The sequence below is a fragment of the Lactuca serriola genome, chromosome 7, assembly GCF_051521515.1.
Source record: "Lactuca serriola cultivar US96UC23 chromosome 7, Lser_US96UC23_V15, whole genome shotgun sequence".
Taxonomy (NCBI): Eukaryota; Viridiplantae; Streptophyta; class Magnoliopsida; order Asterales; family Asteraceae; genus Lactuca; species Lactuca serriola.
The window spans coordinates 94,127,613-94,147,399 of record NC_136414.1 but is presented as its reverse complement, the minus strand read 5'-3'; the positions used below and the strand labels follow the sequence as shown (position 1 = coordinate 94,147,399).

Sequence of the window (19,787 nt, the reverse complement as noted above, 5' to 3'; positions counted from 1 at the left end):
TAGGCCAAAAAAGAAAAGAATAAGAGTTTCTAGAGAAGATGATAGTTATAGAGTTTGTAGAAGGATTAAGTCGGTTACATGTTCAAAGTGTGGAAATGTTGTGAATAATGGTAAGATTTGCAAGTGGCAAGTAGTGGGAAGATCACATGCCAGGGGTAGTGGTATGTGATTAAATGTTGTTGTAGGATAGAATCCAAGTTGATATGTATCCCTAATTTCTCTCTTAGATTGATTCCTTCCTATTGTAATGATCGGCTATATTAAGCCAATCCTTGAAATTGTTTATGTGTAAAAAATATATACATACACATTCTGTCTCCTTTACCTTTATATGGTATCATAGCATACAAGCTCCAAAGAGCTGCCGATCCAATCTCTCACTTCACAGCTTCTGACCTAGTCTCTTTCTTCAAAAACCTTGTGCTACCCCATTTTCTACAAGCTAATGATATATCTCGCTACACTACCCTACCTCACACCCATGAACTGAATGATGTAGTTGAACACCGTCACCGTCATATTGTTGAAACGGGTCTTGCCCTACTCCATTACACCAACCTTCCTCCTACCTACTGGACTCATGCTTGCCAAACTACAGTCTATCTCATAAATCGTCTTCTCACACCCATTTTCAATAAGCAAAGCCCTTTCAACCAAGGTCCATCCCACACATTTTTCTTGGCTATTCGACTTCCAAGTCTGCCTATAAATGCTTTGATCTAATCACCAGACATCTCTATTACTCCCTTCACGTTGAGTTTATAGAAGCTAATTTCCCCTATCATGCCACAAATATCCTATCCTACCAACTGATGATACCTTTATTCCTGTCCCATATTCACCCACCACTTCTTTCCCAATTCCTACTTCATCCACCTTATAGTCATAAACACCTCATATGCATCCTACTTCTTTACCTTCTCATGTATCTAATCAACATTTATCCACTACTCCCCTTGCCCATCCTTCCCCAACGTCTCCCACTCACCCCACTCAAACTACTGAGTCCACTACTGACCCACCTGTCACCATTCAAAAATATCAACCTCCTCCTATCCAACTAGAGGACCTCATACCAACCTCTCCTTCTACTCTTACTACACCCACTCCTACCACCTCTCTTACTGTATCTACCACCTCTATATCCACCCTCACCACTTCCATAAAGAATCAGAAAACAAAGTCAAAAATATTTCGATCCCTCATTCATAAACTCCACCATAGTTCATCCTATTCCCCCACCCTTAAATCCAATACCTATAACCAAGCTCTTAGAGACCAAAACTAGAGACAAGCCATGAACCAGGAATTTAATGCTCATATGTAAAACGGAACATGGGAACTAGTTCCTAAAGCTTCCCACAACCCCATTGGTTGTAAATGGGTCTTCTGGATCAAACGAAATCCGAATGGAACCATCTATAAATACAAAGCTCGTTTGGTTGCTAAAGGATTCCTTCAAGAATATGGACAAGATTACTTTGATACCTTCAGTCCATTCACCAAACCGATAACCATACTTATCATTCTATCTATTTCCTTTTCACAAAATTGGCCACTAGGCCAACTTGATTTTAATTATGCTTTCCTTCATGGTGCTCTACATGACCTAACCACCAAGCTTTCTTCATGCTCAGTTCCCAAATCACGTTTGTAAGCTCATAAAGTCTCTATATGGTCTAAAGTAGGCACCACGGGCCAGGTACATCGAACTCACGTACTTCCTCCACACTTGTGGTTTTCGTAAATCCCAAGCATATGCCTCTCTAATCATTTATAATCAGAACAACATCATTTGCTTCTTTATGGTCTATGTGGATGATGTTGTACTCACAAAAAACACTAATGCCTTTCTTACAAACTTCATTCATGCCTCATCAAATCCCTTTTCTATTAAAGATTTCGGTTCTCTCCACCACTTTTTTGGAATTGAAGTTATTCCCACATCTCATGGCCTATTTCTGTCCCAACATCGCCATATTCAAGATCTCTTAACCAATTTTCATATGGATGGTGCAAAAGATGTGGCGACTCCACTAAACTCTTATATCGTTCTCAACTCCATGGACGGGTCACCTAGTGTTGATCCTACACTTGATCGGAAACTGGTGGGCTCATTATAGTATTTGGCCTTCACACGGCCAAACGTATCGTTTGCCATTAATCGTTTTTCCCAGGTTATGCATGCTCCCACTTCAGATTCATTGGCAAGCATTGAAATGAGTTCTTTGCTACTTAAAGGGTACAATTCATCATGGATTATTTCTCAAAAAGAGGAACTCTGTTAATCTCAAATCATTTTTGGACTCATATTGGGGAGGGGTCTCGAATGGAGGTCGTTCAACTATTGCTTACATACTTTATCTTGGCTCAAACATTATCTCTTGGAAATCGACACGACAAAAATCTCTCCTAGAACATTAGCCCACACATCAACGTTTGTATTTTGAAAACGATGATCAAATACAATTAAGAAATTTCTTATCTACTTCATATCTCCAGCTTTATGAAATTAGGGTCGATCTAGAAATGATAAACGACTAATGAAGATCTAACAAGCATGTGCATGATTTTTAGTGTTCGACTCCTACGTTTTCTGCCCAATGCCAATGGTTGTAACAAATGTGGATTAAAATCAACTTCAAGAGATGGAAGCATAAGTAATTTATACATATGGTTTATTTTGGTGAATCATGAATTAAGTTAATATAAAGATAATGGGCAACTCATTAGAGCATGCGTTCATTAGATGAAGCTTCAGCTTTAAATTGGTAAGAAACAGTGTCCGGATATTAATAATACTGTATCCCTACAAAATAGTGTCACACATTAGAAGGTTAATATAAAATAGAACAGAAGACAGCACTCTGGCCCATGACAGCAGATAGTAGACGAGTGAGAGGTCAAGTCTTCACACTTTTTAATATTTGCAGCATTGTACACTTTACTTTCTTATATTTATTTACATAAGAATAATTGTATGTTTTTTATTTACGTAAGAACAATTGTATTTGATATTTCAGAGTCCACCCGATGTGATTGCATTTTGATAACACTGATACAAGACTTGGGAGATTTCTTCAATTGAGAGATTTTTGTATCGAGTTGGTTGAAGACACTTTGTAACAAGTTGAGCCAACTCAAATGCTCCCTCTGGAAGATGATTATTATGCTGAAGTTGTGGGTCCATAATCATTCCCAAATTTACCTTATTCGTTAGCAATGGAGTAGCCCATTCCATCAAAATTTTGTGGTCGAGAGGTATCCTTTCATCATACTTCTTCATCCCTGTTAGCATTTTAAGCAGTACCACTCCAAAATCATAGATCTCACTGTGCACTCCGGTTTCTGCCAAAGAGGTGTTTGATTGATCAGTTGATAATCTTTAACTCAGAATTTTAGTTGTTGGGCATAAATGAATTCTTAGACATGTCGATGTCTTCAAGTTTTAATGCATGTGTGTATGTGTATATCGTAACGCCCTTGTTTTCAGAACTACTTATAAAGGTACTGTTTTTGGAAGAAAAAAAAAAGCTGCCCCTTGTTATCAGAAAATGAATGTGTATATATGCATATAAAATGGTGTTATAAGTCTAAAACACTTATAAGGGGATTAGTTAAGATCATTGTTCTATAAAAGGACTTAACAAACTATATGGAACACTAAATGAATGTTTGTTTTAGAAAAATGTTATAAATTTAATTTAAAATGAAAAGTTGAAAGTAAGCAAGCAAGCACATAACTTCAACCATTGCAACCCTTGCACCTAAGCATTATACCTTTTCATTTGGTGAATGGAAATAACTACCTTAACAATAACACTAAATATCCTATGTATAACTGTCAGAATAATAGCCCACCTCAATCGTATTAAAAATAGGAAAACATATATATTGAAAATGTACAGAAAACTTCATTTTTACAAAAGAACATACCATCTCCGGGCACAGGTCCAAAAATACCATTCGATTTGTTTCTTTCAAAAGTAGAGCGGCCAGGTGGGGCAAGTAAATTGTCTATTTCATAATCCGAAAGACGAGCGTTAAAATCCTGAAAAAAAGCAAGAAAAGATAAACTAAAATTGATGTTACTTGTGCCATGCAAAATGCAAGCAAGTCAAAGGCAGTGTACATTACCCTGTCCACCAATATATGCTTGCCATCAAAACTATTATAAGCGGGACGATTCCTCTGATGGAAGAAAGACATGCCTTGAGCTGCTCTTTGTGCTATTTTCAATCGTGCAGCCCAAGAAAGTATAGTTGTATCTGGCTCTGCATATACCATAACATATATTTTACACCACCATCACTCAAAGCCAGTTTATGCCTGGACACTTAAAAAGCAGGATCATACATGTTTGTTGTTTGGATATATTAACAAGTTGAATTGATTAACAAATGAAGAGTACTACACAAGTAAAAATAGCAGATATGCTTACCTTTGAATAGAAGATCATCTAAAGATATCCCTGGAAAGAGCTCGTATACCCAAAACATCGTTACATTAGACAAGCAATATCCCAAAAGTCTAGTAATATTGGGATGACTGAATTCTAATAGATTCAAGTCCAACTGCATAGCCAAATTGTCAATGTAGTTCAGTGCCTTAATATATAAGCTAGAAACGATCACAAATTGAAAGTACCTTCCAGGTTAGAATCTCCTCCTTCCTAACATATATCGCCAAGCCAACACCACATTCTGTTGGTGCATATGAGTTTTCATCAATCCAACCTTTGTAAACGGATTTGTAAGAAGTTGGAGAACGCTCCATGTCTTTGAAATCATTTGTTGCACTTACCAACTCATTGTATGTAAATGTTCTGATAGTTCCAGTTGTAAAATTTTGAATATGGTGAGCACTAAACTCAGATTTGCTAACAACTTTACCATCCTGCTTCACAAATTTGCTTCTTCTGATTGCAGCACCAAGCATCGTAGATTTTCTTCCTACCGCAACACCAGACATTACAGATTTGCTTCCTTCTGCAACACTAGACATTACAGAGTTGCTTCCTATTGCAACACTGGGCATCACAGATTTGCTTCCTATTGCAACACCCGACATCACAGATTCGCTTCCTATTGCAACACCAGACATTACAGAGTTGCTTCCTACTGCAACATCGGGCATCACAGATTTGCTTCTTCTGACTGCAATACCAAGCGCCTTACATTTTCTTCCTACTGCAACACCAGACATCACAGATTCGCTTCCTACTGAAACTCCAGACATTACAGAGTTGCTTCCTACTGCAACACCGGGCATCACAGATTTGCTTCCTACTACAACACCCGACATCATAGATTTGCTTCTGACTGCACCACCAAGCATCACAGAATTTCTTCCTACCACAACACCAGACATCACAGATTCGTTTCCTGGTGCAACACCAGACATTATAGAGTTGCTTCCTACTGCAACACCGGGAATCACAGATTTGTTTCCTACCTCCCGATCCAACATAATGTCAACTTTGCCTGTAAAACAAGCTCTTAACTTGTAAAGGAATCTTTCTTCATTAACGATAGAATCTTTGTTTTCCCTTTCTTTTGACAGAATACACTCGAGCCTAAAGATAACCTCAGCCATGGTTGGGGCGTTCTTTTTGTTTGTCACGTAAGCAATGGCATGCTATTTTTACAAACTTCTTCAAGCATTTTCTAGAGATTTGTCCCATCAGTTTTGGGTCAATAATTTGATCGAGTTTTCCCTCTTTGATTTGGCTTTGAGCACAAGGTGCTAAACCCCATTGCTCTTCATCAAGCGTTGAATCTACTGCCTGCTTTCCGGACAACACCTCAAACAATACAACTCCAAAAGCGTAAACATCAGATTTTCTATTCAATTTTCCAGTTTCGTAGTAGCACGGGTCAAAATAGCCAAATGTCCCTTTGATATTGGTGATCACATAAGTTCGTGTCTGATACTCTGATCTGTTGCGGCAACCTTGGCCAATCCAAAGTCAGAAATTTTAGCAGCAAATTTTGCATCCAACAAAATATTCGAGGTCTTTACATCCCGGTGGATAACTCCATGTTGAGTTGATGTACCTGTGTGAAGGTAGTGTAATCCCCGAGCTGCACCTATGCATATCTTGAGTCGTTGTGACCAAGATAAGGCACAATCAGCTTTGCAAAGATGATCTTTAAGTGTACCATTGGGCATGAACTCGTAAACAAGGGCCATCTCTTTCCCTTCAATACAATAACCAACCAGGGATACAAGATTGGCATGCCGCAGCTTGGAAAGGACCTTAACTTCGGCCTCAAATTCATGGGCTCCTTGTTTGGACATGGTACGCAACCGTTTAACTGCAAATTCATGGGCTCCTTGCAATTCTTCCACATATACAGCCTGACTTTTTAATTAAATATCAATCAAGGTGGAATGTATCAAATCATGGGTACAAATCAAAGCTTTCGCGGTTGCATCTGTAAGGGAGCTTCTAGTAGCATCAATCACCCTCTGTCGACACTAAATGTTGAATCTGATACAACGGTAGAGACTGACATTCTTAAAACATACATCATCACATAAGAAAGTACAATAAACTTTATGGAATTAAGTTTCCACCAACTTAAAATTTGAAAAAAATCTTCCACCCTTTTTTCCTATTCCATCCAACAAATAAACCTCAACCTCTGATTATTAAACCCTTGCCCAGTTTTTCCTTAAATCTTGCAAAATCATCTTCCAAATCAACTTCATGCCCACTCAGTGGTGGAAATGGCTTAGAGCAAGTACTATGTGCACGCCTTGAATTTTTTTGTAGTAGTGTAATTTTTTTATATATATACAAGTGCACTAGTAAATTTTTTTTGCAACTTCTAGATTAATTAAAAAAAGAAAGCTAACTCATTGTGTCAAAATCTAGTGCCGATTACCTCATAATCCACTAACCAAATTATATTTTTAACTTATTAGGCTTATAATAAATGAGATTTGTTCATTCATAAGTCCATTTGGATTTAAATAAAAACAAAAGCCTAAAAGGTCGATTAATTGGAATGATGGTGGGGGTATACCTACACAAGGAAGGGGAATTGGGGAGCACATATGGTCCTTCCAGTGATGCTCGCCTGTGAAGAGCAAAACTGCAAGAAAACAACTCTTCATTTCGTCTTTCTTTGCCAAATCCCACTTTCACACTGTCTCAATTTGGCTTAAATTTGGCTTCTTCTTTCTTAAGGCTTCTTGGCTTGGTTGGGCTTTTTTCCACTAGCAAGAATCAAGAATAAAGCAAGTATTTTCTTTAAAACCGTATCATATTTAACTAGTTTATAACCCGTGGGAACTACGGTTATAAAATTAATTAAACTTTAATAGTTAAAATTTAAAATTATTAATAACTTATTTTAAATAAATTATTAATTAAGAGGTTTTTTTAGTTATATAAAATTATAATCATTGATTTAAATAAATATGTAAAATTATATGACTTATAGTTTGTATTAATTTTATTTTAATTTTTATTCTAATATTGTTAATTTAATGTAATTAGAATGAGAAATTTAAATTTTGAAATTTGAAATGGAGAATCAATATGTTGACAAAATGGTATGCATTAATTATAAGACATAATAAGGTGAAACATGACAAAAAATTTGCATTAATTATGAGACTTAATATGATGACACATGTCAAAACGAGATTAAAAACTACTCTTTTATTAGAATAGGGAGATGCTTTCCAAGTTTAATATAACTAATATATTAATAATTTATGTTGATGCTGAAATTAGGTTTGAATTTTAGTTGTTTAATCGTTACTTGTTATGATTAATGGTTATTGTTAATTTGTTGGTGAATAGTGAAACTAGGTTAAAATTCAATAATTTCTTGTGAATTTCTCCGGTTTCAATGGATGTTTTTTCAAGAGAAACCGTATGTTAGTAGTAGTGATGAAATTGGTGGAGAGAAAAGACCACAAACTATGACTCCACAACGACAACCACAACTTACTCCAATAAGTTTTGATATTAATAATATTCCTTCGGACTCAACGGATAGGCCAAGAATTACAACTTATCACCCAAACCAAATTGATGAAATAAGAAGAGCATTTTGGATTATAGGACCTTGTCAACCAAAAGGTCACAAATTTAAAATAACCAAGATTGGTACTAAGAATAGACATTTTGTAAATGAATTGTTTGATGATTTTAATTGTTAAGAGTTGTGGGGTTTTATTAACGGCAATAGACTATCTTAAGGCAGTGAAAACAATCAAAAGATATACCTAAGTGTACATGCACCCTAGATCTAGGTTTAACTAGTTATAGCAACGAACTTTAAAAATCAACTTGAAAAAAAAACATATTGGCCTCTTGATTGCTCGGTTGGGATCTCGTATGTGCTAATGCTTGCAATGGATTAAGCTAATCTCTGGAGCCTTGGTCTTGCTCTTTTTGAATGTCGCACGGGTGAATTTCCTTATACAGCAAACAAAGGACCTGTTAATCTTATGTTACAGGTAATTTTATCAACTTCAGTATATTGGTTTTTCTTTTATTCTTGCTGATATATAAATTTTTATTTCCCACATCTTAATAGATCCTCGAAGATCCATCTCCATCACCACCAAAAGACATTTTTTCTCAAGAGTTTTCTAATATTATGCATATTTATAGATACAAACATGTTTTCTGATTTAATTTATATCTATAGACACCAGATTACTGTAGAACATACAATCCTAAAACAGTTCCATTGTTTTCTGGATTTAGTTATTTGGGGCAATAGAGGATATCATTGGTCAAAGAAAATGGAGAAAAATTGCTTATGGAGGTATGCAAACTGGTTTTGATGACAATCACACATACAACACTTTCCTTCAAAAAAAATGTTGATGAATGCTAATGTAATCAAAAGCCTATCCATCAATCATAAAAGCCTATCCATCAATCATAAAAGCCACATCCTGTAATTTCAAGAGCCTATCCATCAATCATAAAGTCTATGGCCAATCCCTGCTGACGTGGCCAAACCTGCTACACTTGTAGCAACTTGGATCATTGGACAGATTTCGATAACCACTCGGAGCAATCACGGTACACACGGAATTCACTTCGCAAGATACCTCCGCCCGAAGATCTCTCAAAGCTTCCTTGACATGCCAAATGACATCTGACAACCCTTGCTAACCTAGACAATAGTAGAAAACCAACCTGAGATCCAATTCATCACAATTCCCCAAGCGTTACAAATACCTGGTATCCACTGGAAATGGCCGAAGATAGCATATCCACGAACATCTGAAGGGTTCCTGACCACCTCCTCCTATGGTACCCCGACCACCCTGAGAACATAATGTAGCACCTCCTTCCAATCACAATGATAATCCAAACCCTTGGAACGAAACTTCATCGCGCAGTTTCTACAAGCATTGCACTGGATTCGCCCCTGCTGGCCTCTCAAATGCTGATCCAAACTCTTGGGTGTCCTCCCGAGACCCTCTAATAAATTCACCTAACCTAAACCTCTCTCATGAGATACTCCTAATCAATCTTCCGTCCTCGACTCTGAGATCTGTATCATTGAGGGTCTCGCACCCTGACACACTCACCAGCTCAATCGACATGACTATAATGCAATAGACAGAACATTCCGCCCACACTATAATGCAATACCTTGATGCTTCCTAAGGAACAATATCACCGATCAAACGCAACTACCGAATAACAAGCAATTCCACATAGAGACCTTAAATCACTGAAGTCGCTCCTACTCATATTGCTGCCACATGGCCGCTTTCCTGGAGAACACCTGAGGACCTTGCTGGTCCCTACACGTCTATCAACTGTCTGGAACACCCCACACATACCCGATTGCTAAGCCAAAAATACACTCAACAGTCCCCTGCGACCTCTGATAGACTACCTCATCCAACCATAATTGCCATGTCTCCTTCAACCCATTGATCCATCCGATCGAGATAGGCTGACAACCCGTCGCCACTGAACCCAACACCAAAAAGATGAATACTACCAGAATAACTGTAGACTTACATCATACCTGGCCTCCATCGACCCATTGTTTCCTGATTTTGACATGTCGTGGCTCTATTACGGATACAGCCACCTGAGACACATCACAATGGCTTAAACTAACATCAAACCAATCCGTTCACCACCCTGGAATTCTGCCGTCGATGCCCTTGGCATATAGATTCCCCACATCCCACTTATTCAAACAAAATCCCGCACGAATTCCGATTCGGGTTCCTATCCAAATCCAAATTGTCACTCTGGTCCTATCCAAAGATCCTCGAATCGCCATTTGCATAATGTACCATGACTTCCTGTCATCCTTTACTCGACCGATAAATAAATACCCTTAGCCGATTCCCTGAGACTTCCAGTCTCGCACCCGGTCTAACCACCAGTTTCTTATGAGATCCGATAATAGGGCTACCCAGTCGTAGCCCTACAGAAACATGCACTACTCGACCACAAAATCCTGCATCCCAAGGTCTAACCCTTAGCTCAGGAGTCTCTACCGATTCCATCCTAAATTCCCATAACCATCCGGGCTCGCCCCCGAATAACTGATCGGTCAATCACCTCTGGTCCTAATCCTAACTAAGTTGTGGCTCCCCCACAACCCTACGAACTAGCCTACCCTAGTCCAATTCACTAGGAAGGATCCATGAACGCACCCCAGCAGCCTTACAACACTCTCTACTGCTAGTGAATGCTACGGCTCCCCTGCAGTCTTACAACACTTCCCACACTATCTGACCGATAGTGAACGCTACGGCTCCCCCGTAGTCTTACAACATTTTTCACATTACCCAATTGCTAGTGAATGCTACGGCTCCCCCATAGTCTTACAACACTTTCCACACTATCCGACTGCTAGTGAATGCTACGGCTCCCCCGTAGTCTTACAACACTTTCACCCTCACATTATCACTAACCATAGCCCTATCACTCATCTATCAATTCAAACACATCTCAACGTTGAGCGCCCACGTGGTCTATCCTTATAACTGAACTTAAACACTAACTGGAACTCTACGTGGTTCCCTCTCCCAAAGCCTGCTATATGATATCAGACGACACAAACCAAATGTTTAGGAGTTTCCCGAACTCCCATCCACGATATCCTATATATTCAGTCAGCCCCTAAGGCTGACTTTCCTCCCCTAAAGGGGAATGTGAGAGGCATCCTCGTCTTACACTCGCTTCAATCCTAGATATCTGAATAACTCTCCCCCACTTAGATTTAACTAAGTCCACTCAACATATGAGAATTGAAGGATTCCCAAACCTTCTCTCATTCCAATGATCAATCTGCTGACGACCAGTACTTAACAAAGCTTTAACACCATGAATAACCCTTCCAAAACAACATGATTCTCGAAAACCAACTAACACTTCTTGAATACAGACAATGCCAATGACTCTAGTTGTTCAAACTAATATCACACTCAGATCTCAGAGTCCAAAAGTTGGATGCTTCCAACAACACTTCGGCGACCACTTCTCTCTTCCTTTGACAACCCCAAAAGCCTTTCCAAACATAATTGCTAAGGTTACTGGAACCTAGTCATAATTCCCTTGTTCAAGCCCTTGAACCAACCCTAAAAATGATTGGAGCAGGTGCACCCACTACTCCTCCCCGGTCGTCAGACAATCGACCTCCTTGTCGTCCACACAACGAAAAAGTAACGGGATTGCTCCCTATGGCCAATCCCAGCTGACGTGGCCAAACCTGCTACACTTGTAGCAACCTAGATCACTGGACAGATTTCGATAACCACTCGGAGCAATCACGGTACACACGGAATTCGCTTCGCAAGATACATCCGCCCGAAGATCTCTCAAAGCTTCCTTGACATGCCAAATGACATCTGACAACCCTTGCTAACCTAGACAATAGTAGAAAACCAACCTGAGATCCAACTCATCACAATTCCCCAAGCGTTACAAATACCCGGTATCCACTGGAAATGGCCAAAGATAGCATATCCACAAACATCTGAAGGGTTCCTGACCACCTCCTCCTATGGTACCCCGACCAACCTGAGAACATAATGTAGCACCTCCTTCCGATCACAATGATAATCCAAACCCTTGGAACGAAACTTCATCGCAAAGTTTCTACAAGCATTGCACTGGATCCGCCCCTGCTGGCCTCTCAAATGCTGATCCAAACTCTTGGGTCTCCTCCCGAGACCCTCTAATAAATTCACCTAACCTGAACCTCTCTCATGAGATACTCCTAATCAATCTTCCGTCCTTGACTCTGAGATCCGTATCATTGAGGGTCTCGCACCCTGACACACTCACCAGCTCAATCGACACGACTATAATGCAATAGCTAGAGCAATCTCGTTTCTAAACCGGGCTACAACTATCCCTGAGACTTGGTCTCCAAACCCGAATGTGAAATAGATCGCACAATCAACCCTTGCCGCCTGATACAAAGGATCTGAGGTGAAATCGAAATCCTGGCAGTCCTTCCACTACTGGCTCACCACCGGTGCTGGGACCAAACCATGTCCCATCCCTGCGTGCTCATCCTCATTCTGCAAAGCAACTATTCGCACGATCAAGGCATAACCAAGAATTCTCCTTCCCATAAGCTTCTCAGATTCTCCAAGACTCTCACCGATTTGAGTATGGATCCTGTGCTTTCAGTAGTACGGGCCCAATACTACCTTCCACACCTATCCATACTTTACTTAGCAATCCTCCTGAATCCTCTAAGTCGCTTACTCCACCAGTACACTAAATGGCTGCTAAACAGCAAGACAAACTCTACCGTAGCACCTCTTAGGCTCCCCTAGGTTCCCAACCTCGCTTTGCCATCAGCTGCTGAGGACTCCTCATGATGCCAACCATCCTCCTCCTAGATATCGTCATATCCACTTAGTAGCTGGCTCCCATCACCCAAGAGTTCCACCAAGCACAAAGCAAGCAACATTCGTGCAGGAGCACTCCGATCCAAAGAACTATCATAGAACATTCTGCCCACATGTTGCGACTCGCGCTGTCCACATCCATCCATCCTTACTGTCGGCTGCCTTTATACATGCAAATTGTACACAGAACAGGAAACGAGTCCTAACCGTATATAATTTTTAAAACATACACTTAAAAGTTACCAATACCAATTATCATTCTAATTCCAGCATGACGTCCAATATATAAAGGCATCTCTCCTAGCCCTAACTAGCATGCGATTCGCAGATTCATAATCAAATCATAACAGATAACAAATGTGGGTATTCTGGGGAAACTTACTCGAGCTCGGTTGATTGCATGCACCACACCCTTTCTTGTCTTAGAAAACCTTTTCCTTGAAACATTTTCTTTTGAAAATTTTGAAAGCTTTATAGATCCTCAGTTTGAGTCCAGACACACCCGAATGTATCCCCGAATCCCTCACACCAAGGCTCTAATATCAACTTGTAACGACCCAAAAATCAAAGGTAAAAATTTCATTTTTAATATAGCTAAAACATTGATACCATTTATTCTAAACAATTCAAATCATCATTAAGTAAAACATTTATCAGAGTTCATCCCAAAATCATTCATTGCGGAAATCATAGGTGTGTGCACTACGATCAATCCAAGCCCTTCCTTTCCAAAATGATGATACCTGAAACCATAAACAAAACCTGTAAGCACGAAGCTTAGTGAGTTTCCTAGAGCATACCATACACACAAACCACATATCACATATCCTGTTGCTATAAAAGCTACCTATATCACATTTCCTGCTAGCTATAAAAGCAACATATAACACATAAGCCATGCATACAAAAACCTATAAGGATGTCGTGGGCTCCCCCCAGGGTCTTACACCATTGTGTCATGGGCTACCCTACGTGGTATTAACCTGAGAATGTCATAGGCTACCCCACATGGTCTTATATCTAATTGCCACGGGCTCCCCCCGGGGTCTTCCATGCAAGTATCACAAAGACAACTAGCATAACATATATCACATAAACATATCAAATATCACATAAATACCTACAAATAACACAATTAAACCTATAAGGATGCCGTGGGCTCCCCCCAGGGTCATACACCATTGTGCCATGGGCTACCCCACATGGTCTTTACCTAGGAATACCATGGGCTACCCCACATGGTCTTACATCCAATGCCACGGGCTCCCCCCAGGGTCTTCCATGCAATAACACCCGATCACATAGCATATCAAATCACATAATGAATAACACATATACCATAACTACATAATGGGCCGGCCATGGTTCCTTAGACCCATGGGTATGGTGAGAAGACTCACCTCGAATGTAGAAGCTTCCTGAAGAAATCCTTAGCTGCTGCCCCACTAGCTACCCGAGTTGCCACTACCAATCAATATACCCAATTAGCAATTGGGTCCCAAACCATTATCCATAATCAATGCATGGGGTAAAATGACCATTTTACCCCTGGCGCAATATGATCCAAAACTAAAGGCCCAAACCCAAAACAAAAGCCCAACATTATAATGTCCCTAAAACCATCAATGGCCCAATTTTCCTAATTGGGCCCAAACCTTTCTAATAGACCTTAGACTAAAGCTCAATATTTTCCTTAGTCAATAATTCTGACCAAATTGGCCCATGAAGGCCCACAACAACCCATTCTAAGAATTGGCCCAAACTGAGGCCTACAAATGTGAAGTCGATTTCTGTGGCCCAATAGGCCCAACTATTCCAATATTGGCCCAAGATACATTCAAATCAAACAAACCGCAAGTCCAAACCCAAAGATCCGAAGTTCACTAAGCCCTAAGTCCTCCTGAGAGCGTACGCCCAACGTACCTCTTCTGTACGCTTAGCGTACTGAGCAAATGGACTGTACGCGCAGTGTACTACATAGTACGACCAACATACAAACAACTCATGCAAAACATCCATTAAATGCTTAATACTTGATCCAATAAGTACAAATCACAGATCTGAACTATACTTAATGTCTAAACCCATAAAGTCACTGACTTTGTGACTTTGCATGCCCCAAACAAACCCAAACTCCAAAAATGGCATCCTACTTCCATAAAAGTGACCATAACTCAAGCATGAACCCATTAAGACCATCAAGATGGCAACTTTCTACCTCAGGGACTCAAATAGCATCAAGGGTGGCAACCCCAAGCCTAAAAATAGATTTGGAACCATAAAGCTCGATTCTTGGGACCAAAAGATCCAAAAACTAAACATAATAGATCTAAGCATTCAATGGTCAAGTTCAAAGCTTTATACCTTTATCAAGCTGAGAATGAGTCCTAAAAGCCAGATCTATAAGATCCTCCTTGATTCTCATCTTTGCATCAAACTTCATCTTCTTGAAAATGGGTCAAACACCCCAAAAATGGACTCCATAAGCTCAAAATGCCACCACGGATGATATATGACAATTTCTAGGGTTTAGAGGGTGGAGGCAAAGATATTAGGGTTAGGTTATGAGATAAGGAGTTCAAATAGGGTCCAAGACCCTAAAATAGGGTTCAGGCTTGATTGGCGTACACCCAACATTCATATGGTACGCTCAGCGTACCTCGAAGAACATTCGCGACCATCCTGGTCAGTATGCCCAGCGTAATACCTTCTTTACTAGTACGACCAACGTACTCCTTGTGTTCGCCCAACGTACTCCATAAGTACACCCATCGTACTGCCTTCTTCACTAGTACGCCCAGCATACTCCTCGTGTACGCCCAGCATACTCCAAAAGTATGCCCAGTGTACTACCTTTTTCACTAGTACGCCCAGTGTAGTCCTTGTCTACGCCCAACATACTCGGCTAAGCCTGAAACTACTAAACTTCCGAAGGCGATAACTTCTTCGTTATAAATCCGTTTCCGACGATCCTTATATCCACGGAAAGATAACGAGAAGCCCTACACTTCTATCAACTCATATCTTCCTAAATACCTTCCAAACAAGAGTCCATTTTCCACAATAACCCGAACTGTCATTCTACTGAAATACCCTTAGGCTCCAAAACACGAACCGAATACCCGGATCACTTCTAATACATCACCCGCACCCAAAAGGGGTTAGATCTTACCTTCCCAAAAGCCATAATCCTTATAATGACCGACCTTCGAGCCACCACCTCGAACTAGGAGTCAATTCGGAACAGAGCGTTACATATGAGGTTAATGAAACATTATATACATATGATTTTCTTTAATTTGGAATAAAATATGTAAATTTTAAATTGTGACTTTCGTGTAAATAAAACAGTGAAATATCGTATTATGTTGTGAATTAGTGTTTGAATTGATGAATTAAATTGCGAATTCTAATTTTTTTTATTCAAGTATGATTTTTAAGGGACGAATGCTGGCGGTTTTGGCACCGATGGTTGGTGGTCGAGATGGTTGTTGACATCGTATGGTAGTTGGCGGTGTTGATGCTAGTGGTGGTGGTAAAGTAAGTATATGTTATATTTCTCACTCATCTTCATCTTCTTCATTGATTTCAGATAAGTTATCATTTTTTATGATTCATGCATATGTTTTGCTTTTATGTTTGGCTCTGAAATATACGATAATTTATGTATATATTAAACTGTGAATGGGCTATAGTTATACACTGAGATATGAGATTATACTTATCAATGAGTTGTGAATGTAGTGTATTAAACTATGAATTTTGTGTATTAATTTGTAAATTTTGTTCACATCTTAATATAATAAAATTTACAATTTAATACACAAAAATTCCTCCAGATATGAACGTATAAATGTGAGTTATAAGTTGAGAATTTGGCTGTGAATAAATAACTATTGTGATTTAACTGTGAATTTATTGTATAAAGCTATGAATTTTGTGTTTTAAACTGTGAATTGACCGTTTTAAGTTGTGATTTTTTTATGAATTTTGTGTTAGCTTCTGAAGTATGTGAAGAAAGAACCATTATACACATATATGATTTTCACTAATTTTAAATAAATTATATAAAATTTAAACTGTGAATATTGTGTAAATTAAACTTTGAAAGAAGCATTATCCTCCGGATTTGACGGTATAAATGTAAGTTTTAAGTTAAGAATATGACATTTATATTTATTAAATTGTTAGTTTATTATATTAACCTGTAAAATTTTCTATTTTAAATGGTAATTAGGTATATTAAGTTGTGAATTGAGTGCATTTTGTTGTGAATTTTTTATAAATTTTGTGTTAAAATATGCATGATTTACGTATGAATTCTTGTATAAATTTTCTTCTGAATATATTTATTTTGGTGTTGTATACTTATGTAAGAATGCATTTATTTTTATAATTGTTTTGTATTAAATTTAAAATGAGTAAATTAATAGGTTTATTAAATTATGAATGTATTACTTAACTTGCCATTACATTACTTTATATGCAAATCTCATTTCGATACTGGCGTAGGTGGTTGGTGATGGCGTGTGGTGGTGGTGGTGGCAGAGTTTGGATTTGACAATTCTCTAAATTTATGAATTAGTGAAAATTGATTGTATTAAGCTGTGAATTTCGTAAATTAAACTATAAATTGACTGTATAAATTTGTATTTCATATAAGTTTTCTGTTAAGATATGAATGAAAATATTTGACTAAATTTTTTTACGATTTTACCCATTTCTTACCGAAAAGACAAAAATTGGGATTTAAACATATTTAGACATATTCACAATAAATATTTACTTATAATATGAGAGTTCTTAGGGTTCTTAATCTTTTGTGGTTCTCATTTGAACCACTTCCTTTAATATATATATATATATATATATATATATATATATATATATATATATATATATATATATATATATACTAGGAGCGTACCCGCGCGATGCAGCGAGCGGCAAATCGTTTCATTCCAATGATTAATTAGATTTTCCTGGCCGACGAATTGTTTGTCTTCAATCTATTTCGGGCATCTCAATCGTTGGTCGGTCTACAAACTCTTTTCATTTTCTTTTTCTATGTTCGAATTCAGGTTGTTTCGGTTCAGGTTTAGATTTTTCGTTCATATTTATTTTTGTGGATTTTGATGTTCGTGTTTTCAGTTGAGCTAAACCGCTCAATTAAAAATGAATAAAAATATTAAATGTGTTTTAATATTAAACAACTTTAAAAGAAGTATAAAAAATTATTAGGTTTAAAAACATGAAACGTTAATGATTATTAATATTCATATAAAACAATAATAATGGTTGTAATGTAATTTAAGTGTCATCAATATATTAACAAAATGATTATAAAATGTCTAAAAAGATATTAAAATGAAACAATTCAAAAATAAAATTAATATGATGAAAAATAAACGTAATATATTGATTATATTTTTATAAAACAACTAAAGAACCTTAACAAAAATTAAGAAGTTAGTTTTTAATGATATGACATGAGTATGTCATTTCAAGTTTCAATAAGAAGCTATTGGTTAAGGCTGGAGGGAGTGGTGTCACCGAAACCGCACTCCCTCCCCCGCCACGTAAGCGTCATGTCACTTTTTACCACTCAAGTGTGGTTTCTTGCCACACCTTTGGTGTGGTGCCACAGTTTTAGTTTTATTTTTATTTTTGTTTTTTTGTTTGTTTTTTTGTTTGTTAACTATTTTAATTTAATAAAACTTATTTTTTTAATAAAAAAACATAATTTTAAAAACATAATCTTTCATTAATTAAAAATACAAATACCATACATTACTTAATGTAAAAAAAACTAAAAATTTAGAAAAACAAAGTAGAAACATAAAAACTTGAAAAAACTTTAAAAAAAACACACAAGAAACCATTAAAAACTTGAAAAAAAAAAACTAGAAATTAGCCACGATTGATGTAACGGTTTTTCACCTCCTCCTTCATCGCCAAACCACTTCAAGCTCAGCCCCAATCATATTCGATGTGTTCATCGCTAGTATTCGCATGTCGCTCTCCCTTTGTTTCCGAAGCTCTCTTTCATAAGCAATTTTCAAAATCTTGTCCATTCTGTCTTTTATACCCTTTATGTCGGTTCCCATTTCTTTCAAATCATCTGAATCCGACGCTTTGCCTTTGCCTTTGCTTTTTGATTTGTCTCTTCCCAATGGTCTGGAAGGTGGTGGAACTGGAACAGGTTCATCTTCGTTCAGATCAAATTGAACATGGGCATTTGATGTAGTGTGGTCGGACTCAGATGTTCTGCTGCGTTTTGACCCACTGTCGATATGTTGGTCAGATGTTTTACTACTCAGCCATTTCTTGTTATCTTTCAAAAAATTCCAAACTTCAAGAAACTTGAAAGCCTTCAGATTTTCTTTTTGATACACTTTCAACGCTTTCTTCAAAATGACTTCATTGCTTCCATTGACGTTTCATGTTGTTCCACAAGTCATTAAACAACATGACTTCCTTGTTCATCTTCCCCCATTTGGAGTACACTTGATGTTTTGAATGGTATTCTCCACGGTTCATTCCTTTATGGAACCTGTGTAAAACACGAATAAAAAAGCGGTCATGCTTTTGGTCTTTTCCAACCGTCGCATCTTCTGAAATATCGATCCAAGATTGTGTCAACAATAACGCTTCCAAAGGTTCCCAACATCTAGCCCCCGCCTTCTCTTTTCTTTTAGTTGCTGCTCGAGTGGGCTGAATTTCTGTAACGAATTCCGGTTCAAAATCAGAAACGACCATTTCTGGTTGCGTTTGTGTTTGTTGAACAAACTCGGGTTGGGACAAAAAATCAAATGGATTAAAATCCGGGTCGGGTTGTGGTAGTGGTGGTGTTTGTGGATGTGGTTACCCTAGTCGTTGTGGAAAACAAGGAAATATACCGCCGTAGTGGTAAT

The 19,787-nt window shown here is 38.1% G+C and overlaps 1 protein-coding gene across 1 annotated transcript; it reads right to left on the bottom strand.

Annotated features, from left to right (window-relative positions):
* Positions 1-2,899: 2,899 nt before the first annotated feature.
* On the bottom strand, positions 2,900-5,902 carry LOC145063610 (putative serine/threonine-protein kinase PBL1). Its single transcript, XM_079011208.1, has 5 exons — positions 4,648-5,902; positions 4,442-4,574; positions 4,138-4,274; positions 3,937-4,051; positions 2,900-3,348 (listed from the first exon to the last, which is right to left on the bottom strand). Exons 1-5 carry the CDS (start codon positions 5,593-5,595, stop codon positions 3,020-3,022), a joined length of 1,662 nt encoding a protein of 553 aa, XP_078867334.1. The 5' UTR covers positions 5,596-5,902; the 3' UTR covers positions 2,900-3,019.
* Between the last annotated feature and the right edge of the window lie 13,885 nt (positions 5,903-19,787).